Source organism: Toxoplasma gondii, chromosome XI (genome assembly GCF_000006565.2).
Source record: "Toxoplasma gondii ME49 chromosome XI, whole genome shotgun sequence".
Classification (NCBI taxonomy): Eukaryota; Apicomplexa; class Conoidasida; order Eucoccidiorida; family Sarcocystidae; genus Toxoplasma; species Toxoplasma gondii.
In genome coordinates this window covers 3,591,831-3,609,965 of record NC_031479.1, presented here as the reverse complement: position 1 = coordinate 3,609,965, position 18,135 = coordinate 3,591,831, and the positions used below count along the sequence as shown (strand labels likewise).

Below are 18,135 nucleotides of genomic sequence, written 5' to 3'. Positions count from 1 at the left end.
GAAGCGTTTCTCGACCTACGAGACGCGAACGGAGAACAGTATTCTCTGTTCATTTCGGTCTCTTCGCCTGTGTGGCAGACACCTGTGAAAAGCGAACAGTGTTCAGTCCTGTCAACCTATAAACAGCGTTACTGGCTCCATCCGACGTTATATTCCCGCCCTGCGCACGAATCTGCCAACAGCGCTGTTCCAGTAAGCCCATCCTTGATTAAAAAGTGACACAGAGAAAACAGTTACAATCGCGCCAGTCGGCCACGCTTTGAAACAAAACGATTTAGATGTTCCTTGCTTTCTTCTCCCCCGCAAGTCACTAACCTGTCACCGAACAAAGCCGTTCGACACTCTACCCTCTGCTACACGGTAAGGCCCTCCCAAACAGACAAGGAGGAAAATTGACGTAGAGCGTATCTCCCACCAAAGGGTCCGCCTAACTATGTTCTTCATAGCCAGGCTTCATAGCACTGGGCGGAGAAACGGACCCGCAAAACACAGGCAAAAAACAGAGGGATATTCGTGCTCAGCCTAGTCTGGTTCTCGAATATCCAAAAGTACCCGAAAGGGAGGAAGAAAATAACGCGCTGTCCTCTCACACACGCCTTGTGGACAACTCCTGTCTGACTTTGCAAACACAGAGAGACCCGCATCGGCAACAACTGTACGCGTCCCATGGTTATATATATACATGAAAATAAATTTAAGTGATAAATATGTGTGCAAGCCTGTGAGCGCGTGGCGAACACATGTCAGCCACGTTTAATCGCTTGAAACAAGAGAACCACGAAAAAAAATAAGGGTGCACGATTCTGCAAACTGGAAAATGGCGCAAAATGAGACGAGCCTTTGGAGTAGAAAAGAATTTCAATGTGAATAAAACCAGAAAAACGTTTGCGAATCGTGTCACGTGAGGAAATCCGATAGGCGAGATGCTCCGCCAGTAAAAAAGCATACCGAAAGAGAGGATGAGAGAGGCTACAAAGGCAGTATGAAAATTCAAGCGCCGTCTTCCCATCCCTCCCTGTTGCTGACTCGAGTCTCGTCAGCAGCTTTCAAAACGACGAGAACAAGATTTTTTAAAGTGTCGCTCCACCCATGCGGGCAGAAATCTTAAATGAGGCTAGCATCCTACTCCCGCGTCTGCATGAAAAGGTATATCGCTTGATTGTTTGGTGCGCCGGACGCGAACTAGCGTGTACCTAAACTTTTTCTTGATGTAACCCCAATTGTCTGCAGTTAATCCACAGGTTCTGAGACCACCGGTAACGCATATACGAACTGTGGATCTACATATCTACTGCGGCTGTCAATGGACCGAAGCCGCACAGACTATAACGCTAACACCCAGACGGACGTAGGCCCGGCTTCCATATACATGCATGTACGTCTTTGCCTAGCCCCTCTGACCTTCCAGGAAACATGCATTTCCGCTTGGCTACTTACGCGGATTACTCTTCGATAAACAGAAAAGCTTTTCCACTCGTATTCAATGAAAGACACCCCTGCCGCAGTTGAGCACCACCACGGCGTGGCAGTCATTCTTCTTCCCCGTCATGTTAATAGGCACCCTACATCTACGTAGGCAGGCGTCCCAATTGTTCCTCTCTAGATACTGCGGAGACAGCGGTAGTTCATGATTCTGTGTATGCACTAGGACTGGCAATAATGAGGATTTGGTTGGAACTCAAGAGCTCCTGTGGCGTCGGCTTCCAGTTCGTCATGACTGTTCGAATCCCCTCGAGAAGCATCATGCCTCCAATCACGAGCGCCGCGATAGCGTCGTAGCTTGTGACCTGAGCAAACGACGAAAACAACCAACAACACCGACGAAAACCTCGCTTTCTTCTCTTGCTCGAAATTTCCATGATACGTCACACATGCAGAGTGCGTCCCTCCTCCCTGTGCATGTGGCGGTCTACTGGTCTGCTTGGTTTTCGCGAGGAAGAAAGTGACGGTGTCTATCGCCTGTGTGTCCCGCACGGCACCGACGCTTCCTCTTTAACGGCAGAATCAAGGCATAATTTTGGATACTTCTGGTACGGATTATCGCGTTACATGAAATTAAACACCATGTTGCATCGCTCGTACGAGCCCCCGTTAAAACCGTAAAAAAGCCTTCCGTCCATATTGCTCAGACAAACTGTAACACAATGAGAAACATTTTGCTGAAACAAGTTTTTCTTCGAAATAAATGATTTATAATGTGAATTCCTCAAATTCTGAAAAGACCTTGAAACTAATTACCGACTGTATAAGAATGTTGGTGTCGATTCACATAAAATTCACAATTTTTAAAGTTCCATTCACAGGTGCAAACAACTGAAAGCTAAGACAAAATCTTTCGAATCGAACGTCCTTTGCGTGAGACATTGTCATTCAGCGCAGCTGCGCATGCAGGTATCCTCCAGCATGTGTTTCCACTGAAACGAATCCCCGGGCCTTTATTCGGGTAAAGGATTATCTCGACACCTTCCTGTGTATCCGTGAACCCTCCCGCCGCTACGTAGTCACAAGTATTCAACATTTGCCATAAAGACGCCTTTTATTCTCATGTGTTCATGACGGATGCTAAATGTCTGCCATTCTTAATTGGATTAATATCTTTATACGAGAAGTTTTTTTGCAACTAAACAGTGCTTTTTCCCTTGCCTTTTGACTTACATTATACGCAGCTGCATTATCGTGGATACCAGGGGGGACCCGCCCCAGTGCTACGAAACTGACAATCCCAGCGACGAGAGACAGCGCGACGCCGAAAGCTGAGCACATTGCATCTCGCCTGTGCGTCAGACAAAAACAAGGCGAAAAAAGAACAAACTAGTGTTTGACGCACACGTCGACATGCGAATAGGATGCTGATTTCGCCTGCATCAGTCGCAGATCTCATGCAGTACAGTACCGCGGACCCCTCAAAGAATATCCAGAAAGACTGGAAAGGTGCTAAGCCGAAGAAACATGGAAAGATGTTCAGTTCCCTCGACCAGCATGGACTTACGAGAAAAAACCAAGATTTCAACTAGACAACGTAGGCCGAATGTATGTCGACGAGCACAGAAGCTGCCAGCGGGAGCATAGTGCATCCCTCGGACGCAGAAAACACATGGACGAGCGCATGCACTGGTCTTCTCCGAGGAGTACCCCGGAACTTCGAGTAAGAAGGGAGGACTCGACACAAATTCAATATTAAAGCAGAGCCAAACCAAGAGACTGAACAGCTCACCACTTTTTCTGAGATACCTCAAAAATACAAACCTTCATATATCTATATATATATATATATATATACATATACACACATGCTACACGCATATATACATGTATGCATGCATGCCAATGAAGACATACAGATGCCTGTCCCTTTTCTGGCTTCAGTGGACGATACGAGACTGAGCCCCAGCTGTGTTTTTTCTCGCACCGCCGACGGTTTTCTCTCTTTTACCGGCTCTGTGTGCGGGTTGGGTCTTACCCCAGAACTTGACTTCGGAGTCTGGCGGCCAAATCGAATTTGACAAGAGCGAGCGTTCCGAAAATGAGAGCGCTCGGCCAGCACAGGATGCACGTGAAGAGGGCGGAGCGATACTCGCTAGACACCGCCGAAGTCTCGCCACCTTGAGCACCAGTCTCTCCGCGTCTGGCAGAAATAACGAGGTCACAGAGGGCGTGTATCGACACCCACAGAGAGAGAGCAATGAAGAGAGCCCCGACAGCCATAGACGACTGTCTCTCGCGCGCCGCGTACGACACGCTTCGGTTGAGAGGAGGAGGAGAAGAGGGTTGAGGGAAGGGAGACGACGTTTGGTTGTTTGGATGTACCTCGAAGTTCCCCGCTGGAGAGACGGAGCTCAGCGGGGGAGAACTCGCTGAGCAGAGCCGCGACACAGCCACAGGCTCGGCCGGAGGCACTTTCTCAGCCGAACCGGTGCACGCGGCCTCTTGAGCAGGGGTCTGACTCTCCTGCTTGTTGAGACTCCCCTGCTCGCCTACAGACAGGTCCGGCCTGACGCACTCGTACGGCGATGATGCGCCATCCAGACGATTCACCGGAGATGGTACAGAGGCGCATGAGCGAGGAGAAGAACCCAACGGAGACGACGGCGATGTCTTCGGAGAGCCCGGGGTGGCCAACGAAGACACAGAGACCGTCCGCTTCGGTTTCTCGCCTCCAGCGTCCTTGCTAGTTGTGAGAGCTGTAGAGACAGTCGAGTCCTCGCGTTTCGCCAACGGTGCAGAGGCAGAACGGTTCGCTTTGTACAGGGGCGGAGGACCGAGACCCGAAGGGCCGTTGTCTGAAATGCAAGGAAGAATGCACAAACGCATAAGCACATGAATCGGTGTCTGCTGAAATACGACAACTGAAGACGGGCTTGCCGTGCTAGCGTACTGCAGTTCCCGAGGAAACAAGGACTGCGACACTTCCTTCCCTGAAAAAAACGAACTGGTGTGGAGAGTCACCTCATCGGCATTTACCTCCTCCTCAGGATCGCAGCTTTCTCCTCTCTTCCCTCCACGAATGTCGATATCCCGGTGTATGTCTATCAGGCATCTCTCTACTGCTCTCGGTAATGACAGATGCCCTTCTTTTGGACCTGCGCGACAAACGTCGCACACGGCAGCATGCATTTTCTCTCCTCGTAGGATATGTCCACGATTCTCGTGACCATTCGATATACCTGCCTGTCTTCCTCGTTGTCTCCAGCATTCCAACCCCAAGTCGTCTCTCCCCCTTCTATTTTCTACCTTTTTTCCTTCGACATCCCGGGAAGATCGCGCCTCTTTTAGCGCCCCTTTCCTCCCTCGCTCTTTCTTCCTTCCCGCCGTCAGGGATGCGTGCGGTTTCTTTCTCTTTCGAACGCCCGTTCACCTTGACACGTCAGAAAACGAACGATTCTTTCTGCTTGCGTTGTCCACACTCACTCAGCGCCTCGTCTTCTTGGAAACGCCAGATGACGGCGACAGAGGAGAGCATGTCGATCCACGTTTCGAACGCGAGGGCGACGAGGGACAGAATGACATCTCCCCTGAGAACGGAGAACCAACATAGCAAAGCACAGTAAGTTTGGACAGGAGTTCTGTCCACAAAATCGTAGACAGTGCGTAGTTAACTACCTGCCGACGAGACCACAGGAGAAGTGAGGCAAGCGTGAAGAAGAGAGAGGAGAGGCACAGCAAAGCTGCGATGAAAAGAAACACGGGGAAGGACAGAGGACAATCTCCAAGAGAGCAAGACAATGAAAGATTCTGTAGCGAATGAGAGAGGCAAAAAGGAATCAAGAATGAAGAATATGGACGCAGGAGAAAGACAGAGGAGACAGAGGACGGCTGGGCGAGATAGGAAAAGCCACCACTCCGCAGAACAGCGAGGAACCGAAGGACAAAGCATCTGATACGTGTCAGGAAGCGCGTAGAGTGTGTTGGATGCGCTGAAACGTACATGACCCCGCAGATCATGGCGGCAACGCCGAACAGGATGCTCATGAAGATGGAAATGTAGGAGATGATGCAAGCCCATTTGATGAGCCTTCTTCTTCGCCCCTTTTCACAGGCAACGCGCAGAGCCTGCGTCGGACCCTTTCCAGGAGCGTAGTGTACATCGGGCACCCGCGATTTCGCCATATCCGAGCAAGTCCGAGAACTTCTTGCAGGGGAAGGAGGAGACCTTGAACGTAGGGACCCTCTTCTCCCCCCCTCCGGCTCCTCCACCCCTACTGATACGGCATACATTTTCAATATCGACGTCAGTGTTCTACAGCTTAGAAGAAACACCCGATTTCTCCCTCGAACAGAACAAACACATGCGCAGCATGGATCGTCCAGCAAGGCAGAAAACAGCGCTCAGGAAATCACCGGGAAGAAAGGGTTCGGTGGATAAAGAATATGCTGAAGAAAGGGTTCGGTGAAGAAGGAGTATGTTGAAAAAAAAGGGAGGGATGTGCGGAAGCAAGGCAACGTTGGAGAGAAGCCGGAGCAGCCCCACGCAGACTAACGGGGGCACTGTATTAGAAGTTAATATGCGTGTGCAATGAAGGCATGAACTACAGAAGACAATAAACGGTTAAAAGACCAGAAATTCCGCGTCGTTTGCTTCTTCAATCCTTCGTTGTGGTCGACAAATGCAGTTGTTTCCAGCAATTCGATGCGTAAGGGCAAGCCGAAGAAACAAACCGAAAGCTGGAACGCGCAACGAAATGCCATTAAAGCATACCTGCTTGATGAGAACCCTCCATAACCCTTCGACGGAGGTTTTACCCATCTATTTTCTCCACTCTCGTGGAACACAGAAGAACGGTAAATTCACAGACGAGGTGCAAAACCGGGTCTTCGTGTGGTCAGCGCGGTTCCGCGACTTAGCGCTGCAGTACCAAAGAAGCAGCAGATCGTCTCAAGACCCCCGTTGTCGCGTGAGTTCAGAACTGCTGTAGACGCAATCCTTCACTGCAAAAATGTACGTCGTTTCAGGAAGAATTTGCAGGGAACGGAGACCAAACAACTCGCATTTGTCGTTGGATGCCAGCCCGCCAGCATAGGGTACTTCGGCAACGCCTGCGCTCAAGACGAAGTGTCGCCGGAAACAGCTCAAATCCCCGAAAACGCCGTGTAAAGATCCGGTATCTTTGAAAAAGAGGCACAGTCTTTCAGCAATTTGTCCCTTTCTGCTCCACGAATCTCCGGAGCACTCAATAGACTCAAGCGCCCAAGATCGGTGCACATGTCCTGGTGGGTGGGGATTTATGTGAAAAGGAACGGAAGAAATGCAGCCTGTTTCATTCAGAAAAGGCACCTGCAACGGTGACATCGAGATACGGTTTCTGAGGAGAATGGTAAGTCTTGAAAACGCGATCGTTTTGCGTCAACAGTCGCCGTCGCAACCGGAATGTTGGTGGCTCGGAAACCACCGGACACCGGGACTGCAGCACAGACGCCGTCCTATTGAAGGACTGTCTACGAAACCCTGCAGTTGAGGCACTTCTTAAAGATATCCTACGGACAAAAATGCTGAGCAAAGAAAGAAGCGAGATACTTTTCCCGTCGCGAAGATGTCGGGGTGCTACGGACCGCGGTAGGACTGGCGGTACGAAGACGGCAGAGACTTCCAGGGGTGTCGCAGCATGCGAGGGAAATGGTTGGACAAACAGGGATTTTCACTCCGAAGCAGGTACCAGAATCTGGGGAAAATGGCAGAAAAAGGCTGAGTTTCCTACACTGATGTCTTCCAAGGCTGATTCGCCGATCTGGACTTTCCATGATCTGTACAGAGACCTCCCCTTCATTAAGACTTGCTGAAGCCCATCGTCTTGTAGCTGACACTGTCGATGGTCTGTGACCGCATGGCGAAAGTGTCTAGTCAGAAAAAGGAGTTCCCCCGAAAGTGTCTTGTCAGGAAAAGGATTTCGTCCCGCCAGATCGAGGTATCCAGATGCCTCGAGTAGTTGTTTGCCGAACAAGGCTGCCGATGTGCCAAGCGGCTGAAGGAACGCAGATTTACCATCGAACGGCCAGACACACAAAGTGAGGATTGAGGCGTTTGCCTCGTCCTCGCTTATTCCCTGATCTTAGGAATAAACTGATTCGGAATGCCTCACAGCATGCGTCGTGTAAGACGTAGACAAGTGCTACAACTATGGGACAACCTCCGCCTCCAGGCCTTTGCCGGTAAATGGGCACCAAAGTAGCTTTCTGCATTGCCAAGCGCGTTCGTAGTCATGTCTGAAAGCATGGACCATGTCAGAGGACAACTGGAGGTTTTCGTAGAACAGCAGCTGATTTTGGCTTGACAGAAAGTAGTTTCTGTACCCGAGTGACGGATACAAGTCCTGGTTTATCCCATGAAGTCTACGTGGTGGGTGGAACAGTTGGCAGAATGGCTGATGCCAATTGAAGAAGGCGGCGTCTGCATCTGTATTTTCTTTTTTTCTGCTGTCATCTGGGCGATAATATTGACGGAAACAAGAAGAGTTTTGAGACCACCTACAAAAGGGTTCCAGTAAACGAGTGAGAGTGTCTATACTAATGGCCCGGAACGTGCCCGACGCCGGATGTTACTCCTTTTTTCCCAAACTACTCAAGCGGTAGGGTTTGTATTCAATAATGAACCAGGATCAAACATGTACAGCAAGTATAAGCTCTGTGTTCGAGCGGGAGTACACAGAAACTGGAATGCGAGAAGTAAGCTACGCATCTTTCTTGGTTATAAAGTACAGTCCCGCCAGTGCCTCTTCTCGTGGTAAACACAGTAGGAAATAGTTCTTCTCACTAGCAGATGTTAGAATTGCGGCTTCCACGTGATCTACTGCATTGTAAGCATCAATTTCGTTCTTCAGGTGTCTGCTTTTGACGCCTTTTCGGCAGACTCTTTGGTCCTGTAAACTTCAGCCACAATTTCCCCCTCGACGACAGGACATCTGCGTCTTCTCTACCAATTTTCCAAGGTGAAATGGTACTTCCTGAAGTGATCACACTGGCCAAGTCTCTTGAAGGGTGCGAGGAGGAACGGATGAAATGTCTCGTCAGACATCACATGACTGACAACGTGGTCTGTTGGTCCCAGCGCTGCAGGAAGAATCCAAAGATGCAGCAAACTTTTCCTCAATTAGTGGACTCGAGCAGCAACTTCAGGGCTGGTTAAACGCCATGGACATTTGAAATGGAGAACGGTCGTGACTGATTCCACTCCTGTGCTGTCCACTGCTACTCAGTAACGCGCAGGATCCCGCCACAGTAAGGAGGCAACAAAGCGCATAAAGATGTACTTTCCACTGATTCAACAAAGGTTGAACGCTTGCTTTACTGCCCCAACTTTTCTTTAGCAATTACGCTAGGGTGTTAAGTTGGCATTTTGAGCTAACTTTCCAATTACGGGGATATCGGCTTTTCAATGGCAATGAGCTTCCGGGCCTATCGCCGTGCATAACGGCTACTGCGGACAGCAGTTGTTGTCTTGTTTTTATTTACCGAGTCTGCGGGATTTTAGATTCTTCAATTTCGCTTGTAAGGTGAGATCCTCTACCAGTTTCAAACAGCAGGCAACAGGGGATGTTCAGGAGCTCAGAAGCAGCTACTTGGAAGCTGTCGGCGAGTCGAAACTTCGCTGTCTACAGAAAAACGCAGGAAAATGAAAGGATTCTTAATGATAGCAATCGTAAGATGAACAACCTCGGTCTGTACAGGAAATCCTGAGACACAGCCACCACGGCACACAGTCTCTGTTTCATACGGCTGCCGCGTCATTGTTTTCTCCGTGGTAGGAGGGTGACACACCACAAAAAGACAGGAGTTGCTGAAGAACATGAAAACAGGCCTTTTCTCTCCAACGACTTCCCTCGAAATTCTGTGTAAGCCGATGGAACTGTGAAATGAGACACGTCGTGCTCCGTCGGAATCGCGAAGAAGCTGTTTTCTCGCTAGACTGTTTTGAGGGCACGATTTCTCTCCCAGGGTCAGAGGTCCCTCCGACGTCACCCGAAAGCCCCCTCTCCTCCCGCTGAAACGCACCCTTTTCGACGGATTTCCCCCCGCTTTTTTTGCTGCGTTATCGTTGGCTTCAAAGAGTAGAAGCGTACACTTTCAGAAGGGTCTCGTGTCTTTTCATCGCCACTCGCGGTTCGTGAAACTCCGTTGTTTCCTAAATAGTCCCTGGTGTGACGCGAAGACCACCTATACACACGCGGCTCTGTTCTGTCCGGGTCGTCCACGTGTCCTCATATTGTTTCGAAGAATTCCACTTTTCCCCCAACCTTTGCTGGCGTCAGTATCCCCTCTTTCGTTTCTTTTGTCTTCATCTATCTTCTGAAACGTGTAGTTTCCTGTGTCGACGGCAAAAAGTCTTGTCAAAGTTGCCGACTTTCCCCTCGGCGGCGTACCAACCGCTGCTGCATCTCCGACGACCTCGGTCTTTTCTTCCGGAACCGCCAACACTTTTTCTCTCTTCTCAACAGGTCTCTTTACATCTTCGTCTCCGTCGAGTTTTTACATTCTTCTCCCGACCGTTCCGCTGATGCCTTCTAGGTTGCTTCCGTCCCGTATGCCCAGAAAAACTGTTAAGTGAGGGTTCTTTCTGTCTGGCTGCCGGCCCACCCGCCACCACGGGAGGAGCTGTTGCTGATTCGCTCTTCGTGTGGACTTTGCAGATGGCGATTCTGTGTCTGGCCTCTACTTCCGGAGGAGGCGGGTGAAAGCGACGTCCATCAAACAACGCGCAGTGCTAGTCAGACCGCCAGAATCTTCGGACAGACATCGTCGACTGTCGTTGCGGCCCTCGAGGCCGTCACACATTTCGGGATGCGGTTATTGTTCGTCAGAGAGAAAGCGAGAAGCGATTACGGACGGTTTTCACCTCGTCTCTCAAGAAACTGAGGAGACACTGAAATACTAGTCCAAGGAAAGCCGGCAGCGTGTCCGCAGTCTCGGGCGCGGCTAACTGGACGGCCAGTGTACATATACCGGGGACAAGGATACCATTCTGTAGTCACGAGACTGTGTTGAGTAAAGTCCTTAATTTTCTTACCTCCTTGTCCCTTCTTTTGCGACGTCTGCCAGTTTCCTTTTGACCCGTTCTCTTCTTCCCCCAGTCTCCGGCTTCTGTTTCTTCTACGACTGTAGCAGTAAGGTCTTCGTTCTCAGGAGGCAAAACCCGCCCTCGCGTGACAAAGAGCCGTCTCGTTCCTCTTCCCCGGTTGCTTTCCGTCATTTCCCGCTGATACCATGAGCTGCAAGTTAAGAGAATTCATTCGAAATATCCGAGCGGCGAAAACCGCTGCGGACGAACGGGCTGTCGTCTCCAAAGAATGCGCGGAGATCCGCACTGCGTTCAAAGTAAGATTCCACTTTTCTTCCGGGGCAAAATTTGCGCGTTCGCCCTCTCAATCGACCATGAAGCTCTTCCGTTTCCAGTACCAGTACACACCCAGTTTTCTGCGTCTAGAGAAAATGAGCGTGGAAGTCTGCGACAAGAGACGGGCATACACCGGCACCGTGGCCCTCCTCTTTTTAGTCTGGGTTCGTCTAAACAGGCGGCGGACCCGACAAACGGAATGCTTTTCCCCTCTGGCGCAGTACATCTGTTCTGCTTTTGTTCCGGTGTTGTGTCCATTTTTTCTCGATGATCATGCCTGCAATTATTTTGTGCGGTGTCGTAGGTCTCTTTCGTCGTCCTCGTATATGTCAGTCTGTGTCGTGATGTTTTGTAATACGTGACGCATTTCGTTTAGCACAACCGAAACGCATTTCGCTTCGCACATGAGCAAAGGGGAGGGTGGGTGGGCCAGGCAGGCAGGCAGCCAATACCGATAAGATAATCACTGAAGCTTGTGTATTTGACGTGAGTTTGTTGTAGCGCCAGTCAAACGCTTAACATCCGTCAAAACCATATGGAGGCACCGTGCAGCTTCAAGCACTGTATCTCTCCCGGCAGAGGAACGCGACTTTTTTGTGAATTATGAGACTCAGGACCTTTTTCAGAAGCTTCTTTCCTGTTTTACGCCCTCCGTTTTTCCTCATGCCTCTCTCGCGATCATCCGTTGCATCGCGCTAGAGATGCGATTTCTGCTTTCTTTCGCGCATCCCGTTCCTTCTGTGCCACTTCCTTTTCTTGCTCCCGCTGTCCTCCGTGTTCCGTCGAGAAGAACGCCGGTCTTTCCGTTGTCTTTTCCTGGCCTATCGCAGTCTTACCTTGCTGCCGTCTTCTGTGTGTCTCCCGCATCCTTCTGAGAGTCCTAATCTCTGGCGATTGTTCCACAACATTTTTCAGTTTTGAGGAGATCCACCGAGCGACACTTCAATATTTTTCAATTCTTCAATGCCTCCGTGTATCTGTGTTTACCACGCCAGGTTCTCTTTCTTTTAAGATCCTCAGCAGGAAACTGTCTCGACTACTCTTTTCTTCCCGTGTGACTGTGTCTCTTCAGGAGGGCGACGGCCGCTACCGCCACCGGAATGTCGCAAAAGTCCTGTTTATTTCGATGCTGGGTTACCCGACGCAGTTCGCGCAGCTCGAATGTCTGAAGCTGTTGGCGTCGCCGCGGTTCGCGGAGAAGCGCGTAGGGTATCTGGGTTTGAGTTGTTTGCTGGACGAGCAGTCTGAGGTCTTAATGTTGGCAACGAACAGCATCAAGAACGACTTGCAGCACCCGAACCAGTACGTGAACGGCCTGGCGCTGACGGCTTTAGGCAACATCGGGACGGGGGAGATGTGTGGGGCCATCATGACCCAAGTTGAGGATCTTCTGCGCTGCAGCAATCCGTTTATTCGGAAGAAAGCTGCTCTCTGCGGAGTGCGCGTCGTGAAGCGCGTCGGCGACTGCGAAGAGAAGCTGCTCGCCTGTCTCCCCGCCCTCCTCGCGGACCGAAACCACGGCGTCCTCATCTCTGCATGCGCCCTCATCACCGCGCTCGCGGAGAGAGATCCGAGCCTCGTCAGCACCATGCGGACGCACATTCCAACTCTCGTCAAGAGTCTCAAGGCCTGCTTGACAGCAGGTTACGCACATGCCGCCGAATACGACATCGCTGGAATCACTGACCCGCTTCTCCAGTGCAGACTCCTCAGGGTGTTGGCCCTCCTGGCAAAGGTCAGTCGGTCACGGCTCGCTAGTGGACGGAATGCCGAGAAAAACGCACAACAGGGGATAAAACCCAGGGAACGTTTTGCGACAATCCGAAGGAAAATCATCGTGCAAGGTCGAGAAGACAACCACTCGAATCCCCAGACACGCGGGAAGGCCACAACTCCTGAAAGTGAAGAAATGGTGACGAAGGAATCGCGTGGATGTACGCCCCGTATGGATTCATACATGATATATGCATGCATACATATATATATACATATATATATATATATGCTCGCCTTCTGGTGTATGTGTGGAAGTCCTCTCGCGTCGGTTGACGTATCTATCTTTTTGGATGCAGTTATGTGGCGAGAAGGATCAAGAGTGAGAAATGAAACGCTGAGGGGTTTTCGTCGAACATATTTTCCCCGTTTTTCTCTACAGGGCGACGCAGAGTCAAGCGCTTCTCTCAGTGACGTTCTTGCCCATGTCGCGACGAACACGGAAGGCGCCAAGAACGTCGGCAACAGTGTCCTTTATGAGTGCGTTCGAACGATCATGACCATTGAAGACGACCCTGGTGAGAAAAAATCAACAAGTTTTGTAGTGTAATCTATTGCGTACGTGCGACTTGTTCGCGGCATCCTTTTTTCCCTCTTGCGAGGGGGGAGAATTAACCGGTGACGTAGGTGGAAATAGTCTTTCTGTCAGTGTTTTATTTCGTGAGATCGAAGAAGGCCGTAAAGCTGGGAAGATTCCCCGGCTCCTATATGCGTTCCGGGCAAAGCACAGACGCGAGCTCCGTTTCTCCGTTCTTTTGTCTTGTGCTGTGAGTCCAGATAGATATGGATATTGATCGATGCACATATTTAAAAGGAAAGAATGTAGAGTTCGATGGATGTGCAGTTTTCCGCGTTGTTCTTTCCATTCTCCGCTAGGTCTCCGCGTCCTCGGAGTAAACATTCTGGGAAGATTTCTCTCGTCCCGCGAATTAAATGTCAAATACGTCGCCCTTGGCACTCTCCAGCAAGTCGTTCGAGTGGACAGCAAGGCTGTTATGCGCCACCGAGATATTCTTCTTGATTGCCTGAAGGTAAATTTTCGTTCTCTCCTCGGAGGGTCACTCGCCGTCTCTGTTATCTTCTTCATGCTGCTTCTTGCCTTGCTGCGCTTCCTTTATTCGCCTTCTTCTGTGCGTATCCCCTCTCGTTTCCCCTCCTGCGTTATGTCTATCTTTCTCTCCACGCCCGTCTGTACTGTTTTTTCTTTCCTCGACTGTCATACATCAGCCCTCTGCCGGAGGCTCTTTTGCGGCGTTGTGACCTGTCTCCGTCTCCGTTTTTCTCTGTCGTTACACATTGTAAAATGCAATTCGTAGGTTTCTATACGCTGCCTTTTCCTGGGGAGGGGCTACAGCGAGTTGTTCGACTGCCTCTGCCTTGAGTTGAGGGCCCAGCTGGCGTGAGCGCGAATGCTGCATGCGTTGTTTGTTCTTCTTTAGGATCAAGACCTGTCGCTGCGGCGACGCGCAGTCGAAGTACTTTTCTGTTTGATAACAGACGACAACGTGCGAGGTCTCGTGAAGGAGCTCTTAAATTTTCTCTTGATGCTCAACGATGCGGAGTTCAAGCAATTCGTGGTGAACAAAATTGCTGTCGCCGCCAGTCGCCACGCCCCGTCCACCCGCTGGCAAATCGACACTCTCCTCAAACTCATGACTCTCGGAGGTCCGTCCGCGACGCGAGAACCGGGCAGGTCTCTTTAGCGTTTTCCGACAGCTGGAGAAGCAGTTCTCTGCCCTAGTGTCGAGTGCGGCAGACTGCCGTCGTGGCCTGTGGGCAGATTGTGGCTCTTGCATGCATGCGACAAAGAGTTGGCGAAAAAACTACAAGTGGAAATCGATGTGCGTGTGGAGAGTCGTCTTCAATTGTTTGCTGGCTGGGGGTCGAAAGCTCTATGGAGGAACGTTGGTCGATGCGTGTGTTTACCGTCTCTTGGTATCGCATGCCTAAGTTGTTTCGCGGCGCTGGCATGGCTTTGCGCTGGTCTCTGTTCGTGAAGAGAGCAACGGGCTTCTGTTGCTCTTTCTTCTCTTCTCAGGAGACGCTGTAGACGACGCTATCACCTACTCCTTCGTCGACCTGGTGGTGTCAACCCCGCCTCTCCACAGCTACGTTGTCCACAAATGTTACTTTTCCTTCCAGCATTCCCTGTCGAACAACGCCGCTCTGTGGCAGGTGAGTGTGTCTCTCATTCACCTTGATTCAATATACCCTTTGTCGCATCTGTTACCTCTCCTCGTTGAGAAGCCGGGTGCATGCGGGAGTGACCGGTTCCACCAAAGTCCATGTGTGGTTTCCGCCTGGACTCTGGCTCCCAACTGAGTGCTATTTCTGCTAGCGTCTTGATCAGGAAGTCATTCGCTTGCGATGCTCCGGTGTCTCTTTCCTGTCTTTACGACCGCGTGTCTGGCTTGTCTGTTCTTCGGGAAGGAGAGAACCGGCATTCGCGTGTAGAAGTCTTTGTTTTTGTCTGTCCCTCACGGTTTCTCTCTGAGGCGCCTGTCTTGCCTCGTTTTTCCATTTTCAGAATCCCTTGTTTCTGTTCTTCTCTCACGTTCCTTCAGGCCGGTGTGTACTGTGTCGGCGAGTTCGGAGACCTCCTAGTGAAGCCTGAGAAGGGCCACCTGTTGAGCCCGAATGGAGGCGGAAGCATGACAGAAGATACTCTTGCGATCACGCCTCGCCAAGTCGCCGACCTTCTGATTTCTGTGGCAGACCAGTTGTCGTCTTTTCCGAAGGCGAAGCAGGGTGTCCTCACGCAAACGCTTCTGACGGCGGCTGCCAAGTTGGCTGCTCGACTGCCCTCCCAGGTGCGGAAGACGAGGTGGAGGCAGCAGAAAAAGGAGGAAGCCAGAGAGACAGGAGCAGAGGCAGGACTTCTGTGGAGGTCTTGAAGAATGGGGCTGTGTTTTCTAGGAGCCCCAGGCAGAGAAGTCTCCTCTGGGCTGCGTTGTGTGTCGTCCGACTTTCTTGTCGATTGCCCCGTGGTTTCCTGGCCACTTTGCGGTCTTCTGTCCCTCTCTGCGGTGAAGTGCATTTGCCTGCTTTATTAGCCTGGTGTCTGCTGCCTCATTCTTGGCTTCGGTGCGTCCGGTTTCTTTCCACGCCTTCGGTTTCTCGTGAAAAACTTGGTGAATGTACTCCATGAGTCCCAGGACGACTTGAATCATGGAACCGTTTTTTCTTGTCTCCGTTGGCACGTGCAGCGGGAGCGCCTCGTGGGTTTGTTGAAACGTTTCGAGACAAGCAACAACGTTGAGGTCCAGCAGCGAAGTTCGGAGTACATGGGCCTGTTGGAGTGGGACGAGTGGAAAGAAAACACGAGTATCTTCGACAGAATGCCGGTCTGCGACGCGAAGTTGTCCTCGAGGCGCAGCTTGAGTAGTCTCGGCAGTGGATCTTTCGCCTCGCTTCTGTCGGGACGCTCTGGAAGCGCAGAGGCCCTCAGCCCCGCTCCGGCTTCCCGCCCTGTCGGGGACGTCTGGTTCGACGCGACGGAGGTTCCTCTCAACGTCGGAAGTCCTTTGGCTGCGTCGAGCGGACGCGATGACAGCGAGAAGGACGAGAGGAACGATCGTGCATCCCAGGTGTCGCATGGAGACTCGCTGTTCGACGAGAAGCCCGCACAACGAAACGGAATCGCTGCGGGAAGTGGGAAGAAAACCAACGACTTGCTCGACCTCGACGATCTCCTCAACATGGGTTACTCTTCCGAATCGCGGGCCTCGCCCCAAGGGATACCGCCCCATGCATCAGGCGCTCCAAGTTCAGGCGCAGGCGTGGCGGGAGGCTCAGCTGTGGGGGCGTCCAGTGGCGACAAGAGTATCGATATGCTTGCGGATTTGCTTGAGGGGACGTCTGTGTCTCTTGGAGGCGGGGCTGCTGTCGCCACGCCTGCAGGCAACAGTGCGGCAGACATGCGGGGAAGCACTTCCGCGCAAGGAGGTGGCAGCCTGGATAGTCTGTTTGGGCTCTCGCCTTCCCAGTTGTCTCTTCCCTCGGGTACGTCTCTCTCTGCGGTACAGTCTCCAACGTCCGCCGATCCCTTCGATTCGTTTCTGGCCTCTAGCGCCAAGGGTGTGAACAGCGGGGCGACGCCGGGCATCGGAAGCGGTCTTCTCGGGACTGTGGGCAGTGAAAATGGGGCGTTTCCGCCGATGAATGTCTTGAACGAGGACGATTTGTGCGTCGACTTTATCTGCTCGAGGCAGGGACAGAGCGGCAGTACAGCGACGCTGCTTCACGAGGCGAGTGGTTCAGAGAAGGGCGCGAGCATTCGCGCAGAGTTTCGGAACCGAGGACAGGCGCAGATCACGAATCTCCTCTTTGAGGCTGCCGTTCCGAAATACCTCAAGCTGACGATTCAACCTGCGACGGGGACGAGCGTCCCACCCACTGGAACCGGCGTGGTCACACAGGACATGTGTGTCTGCTTCGGGGACGGAGCATCTGCTCCGGGCGCGAAGCCGCTGCTGATGAAATGCAGAATCTCGTTCAACAAAGACGGCGCGATGCTGCAAAAATTTGTCAATGTCGGGGACTTCCCCGCGGGACTCCTCGCGTGAAGCGTGTGGATCCCGGAGTGCCGCCGTGGCATGCACAGACGGGGGAAGGCTGGAGAACAAACGCTCGCGCGATGCCAGATACCGGGCATTGACAGCAATGGTAACTAAGCGGGCGTCGGGGTACGCTAGTGTTAGTCTGTACGGAATACACGGATCGGATTCTGGGCCTTGCTGCCGATTTCCACAAAGTGGAAAGAAACGCAAATTATTGACGTGAGGGAGATACGACCAGGCGATAGGTGTCAAAGTGAATGCGGTTTGAGGACCAGCAAGTGCGGATGCAAGCTTAAAAGGAGGCGAGAACTGTTAGTAAAATGTCAAAAGAGATGTGCTGGGGGAGGAAAACATACGGGGCTGGGCTTCTCCGATCGCCAGTCCCCTTTGCGAAGTCTGTTTTTCTAGGAACTCCGGAAGAAATGGTTTCCGGCTTCACAACGGAGGGGAGAAGTGCAATGCGGTCGTGCAGACGGACAAATGATTTTTTCTTCTTCTTTGTCTGTTCTCTCTTTTCTCCGTGGTCCTCCTACATTTTGGATAGTCACTGTGAACAGACGTCGGGGCGCTCTGTAATCTTGAGGGCAGCTCGCGACAGTTGGTGGAACACGAGCTGGAAAACACACTTTTCTAATTTCTGCTTTTCTCAAATTGTCTCCCTCTCCTCCTTTCCCCACGGATGTCTGACCATGTCTCGCCACCTTGCTGATAGACGAAACTTTTTTCAAGCGTTCGTCGCCACACACCAAGAAACCTGGGTGTAACACGGAAACTTCATTCCAGATCCCTGTTGAAAGAAAATCTTCCACTCAGTGGAGGACTGCTACGACGGATGTAATGGTACCTCTGTTGACTACTTCACCACGTATAATGATCGTTTCAGTGAAAACGGATGAAGATAGATCCGTGCATATATATATATATATATATATATATATATATATGCCATCTCCTCTATATCGATACGTAAGGAAAAATATA

At 51.4% G+C, this 18,135-nt stretch overlaps 4 protein-coding genes across 4 annotated transcripts; 3 read left to right on the top strand and 1 right to left on the bottom strand.

The window, feature by feature from the left end:
- Positions 1-73: 73 nt before the first annotated feature.
- On the bottom strand, positions 74-6,963 carry TGME49_313680 (hypothetical protein). The gene is made up of 5 exons (XM_002364538.2): positions 5,426-6,963; positions 4,909-5,012; positions 3,461-4,280; positions 2,656-2,773; positions 74-1,787 (listed from the first exon to the last, which is right to left on the bottom strand). Exons 1-5 carry the CDS (start codon positions 5,713-5,715, stop codon positions 1,626-1,628), a joined length of 1,494 nt encoding a protein of 497 aa, XP_002364579.1. The 5' UTR covers positions 5,716-6,963; the 3' UTR covers positions 74-1,625.
- Positions 6,964-7,612: 649 nt separating this feature from the next.
- On the top strand, positions 7,613-8,617 carry TGME49_313677 (hypothetical protein; the record flags this gene model as incomplete). Its single annotated transcript, XM_018782786.1, has 2 exons — positions 7,613-7,644; positions 8,341-8,617. The coding sequence occupies 2 exons, from the start codon at positions 7,613-7,615 to the stop codon at positions 8,615-8,617; spliced, it is 309 nt and encodes a 102-aa protein (XP_018635407.1).
- A 461-nt stretch (positions 8,618-9,078) lies between these two features.
- Positions 9,079-10,674, top strand: TGME49_313673 (hypothetical protein). The gene is made up of 2 exons (XM_018782785.1): positions 9,079-9,323; positions 10,119-10,674. Exons 1-2 carry the CDS (start codon positions 9,278-9,280, stop codon positions 10,361-10,363), a joined length of 291 nt encoding a protein of 96 aa, XP_018635408.1. The 5' UTR covers positions 9,079-9,277; the 3' UTR covers positions 10,364-10,674.
- An 18-nt stretch (positions 10,675-10,692) lies between these two features.
- On the top strand, positions 10,693-17,802 carry TGME49_313670 (adaptin n terminal region domain-containing protein; the record flags this gene model as incomplete). Its single annotated transcript, XM_002364537.1, has 8 exons — positions 10,693-10,803; positions 11,895-12,557; positions 12,978-13,113; positions 13,472-13,626; positions 14,035-14,260; positions 14,634-14,770; positions 15,160-15,405; positions 15,802-17,802. 8 exons carry the CDS (start codon positions 10,693-10,695, stop codon positions 17,158-17,160), a joined length of 3,033 nt encoding a protein of 1,010 aa, XP_002364578.1. The 3' UTR covers positions 17,161-17,802.
- Between the last annotated feature and the right edge of the window lie 333 nt (positions 17,803-18,135).

Coding starts and splice junctions, on each gene's coding strand:
- TGME49_313680 (XM_002364538.2), bottom strand. CDS start 5,715: ATGTATGCCGTATCAGTAGGGGTGGAGGAGCCGGAGGGGGGGAGAAGA. Junction 4,281..4,908: donor CCAAGAAGACGAGGCGCTGA/GTGAGTGTGGAC, acceptor CTTGCATTTCAG/ACAACGGCCCTTCGGGTCTC. Junction 2,774..3,460: donor CTCCGAAGTCAAGTTCTGGG/GTAAGACCCAAC, acceptor TCTGACGCACAG/GCGAGATGCAATGTGCTCAG.
- TGME49_313673 (XM_018782785.1), top strand. CDS start 9,278: ATGAAAACAGGCCTTTTCTCTCCAACGACTTCCCTCGAAATTCTGT. Junction 9,324..10,118: donor GACTTCCCTCGAAATTCTGT/GTAAGCCGATGG, acceptor TGGACTTTGCAG/ATGGCGATTCTGTGTCTGGC.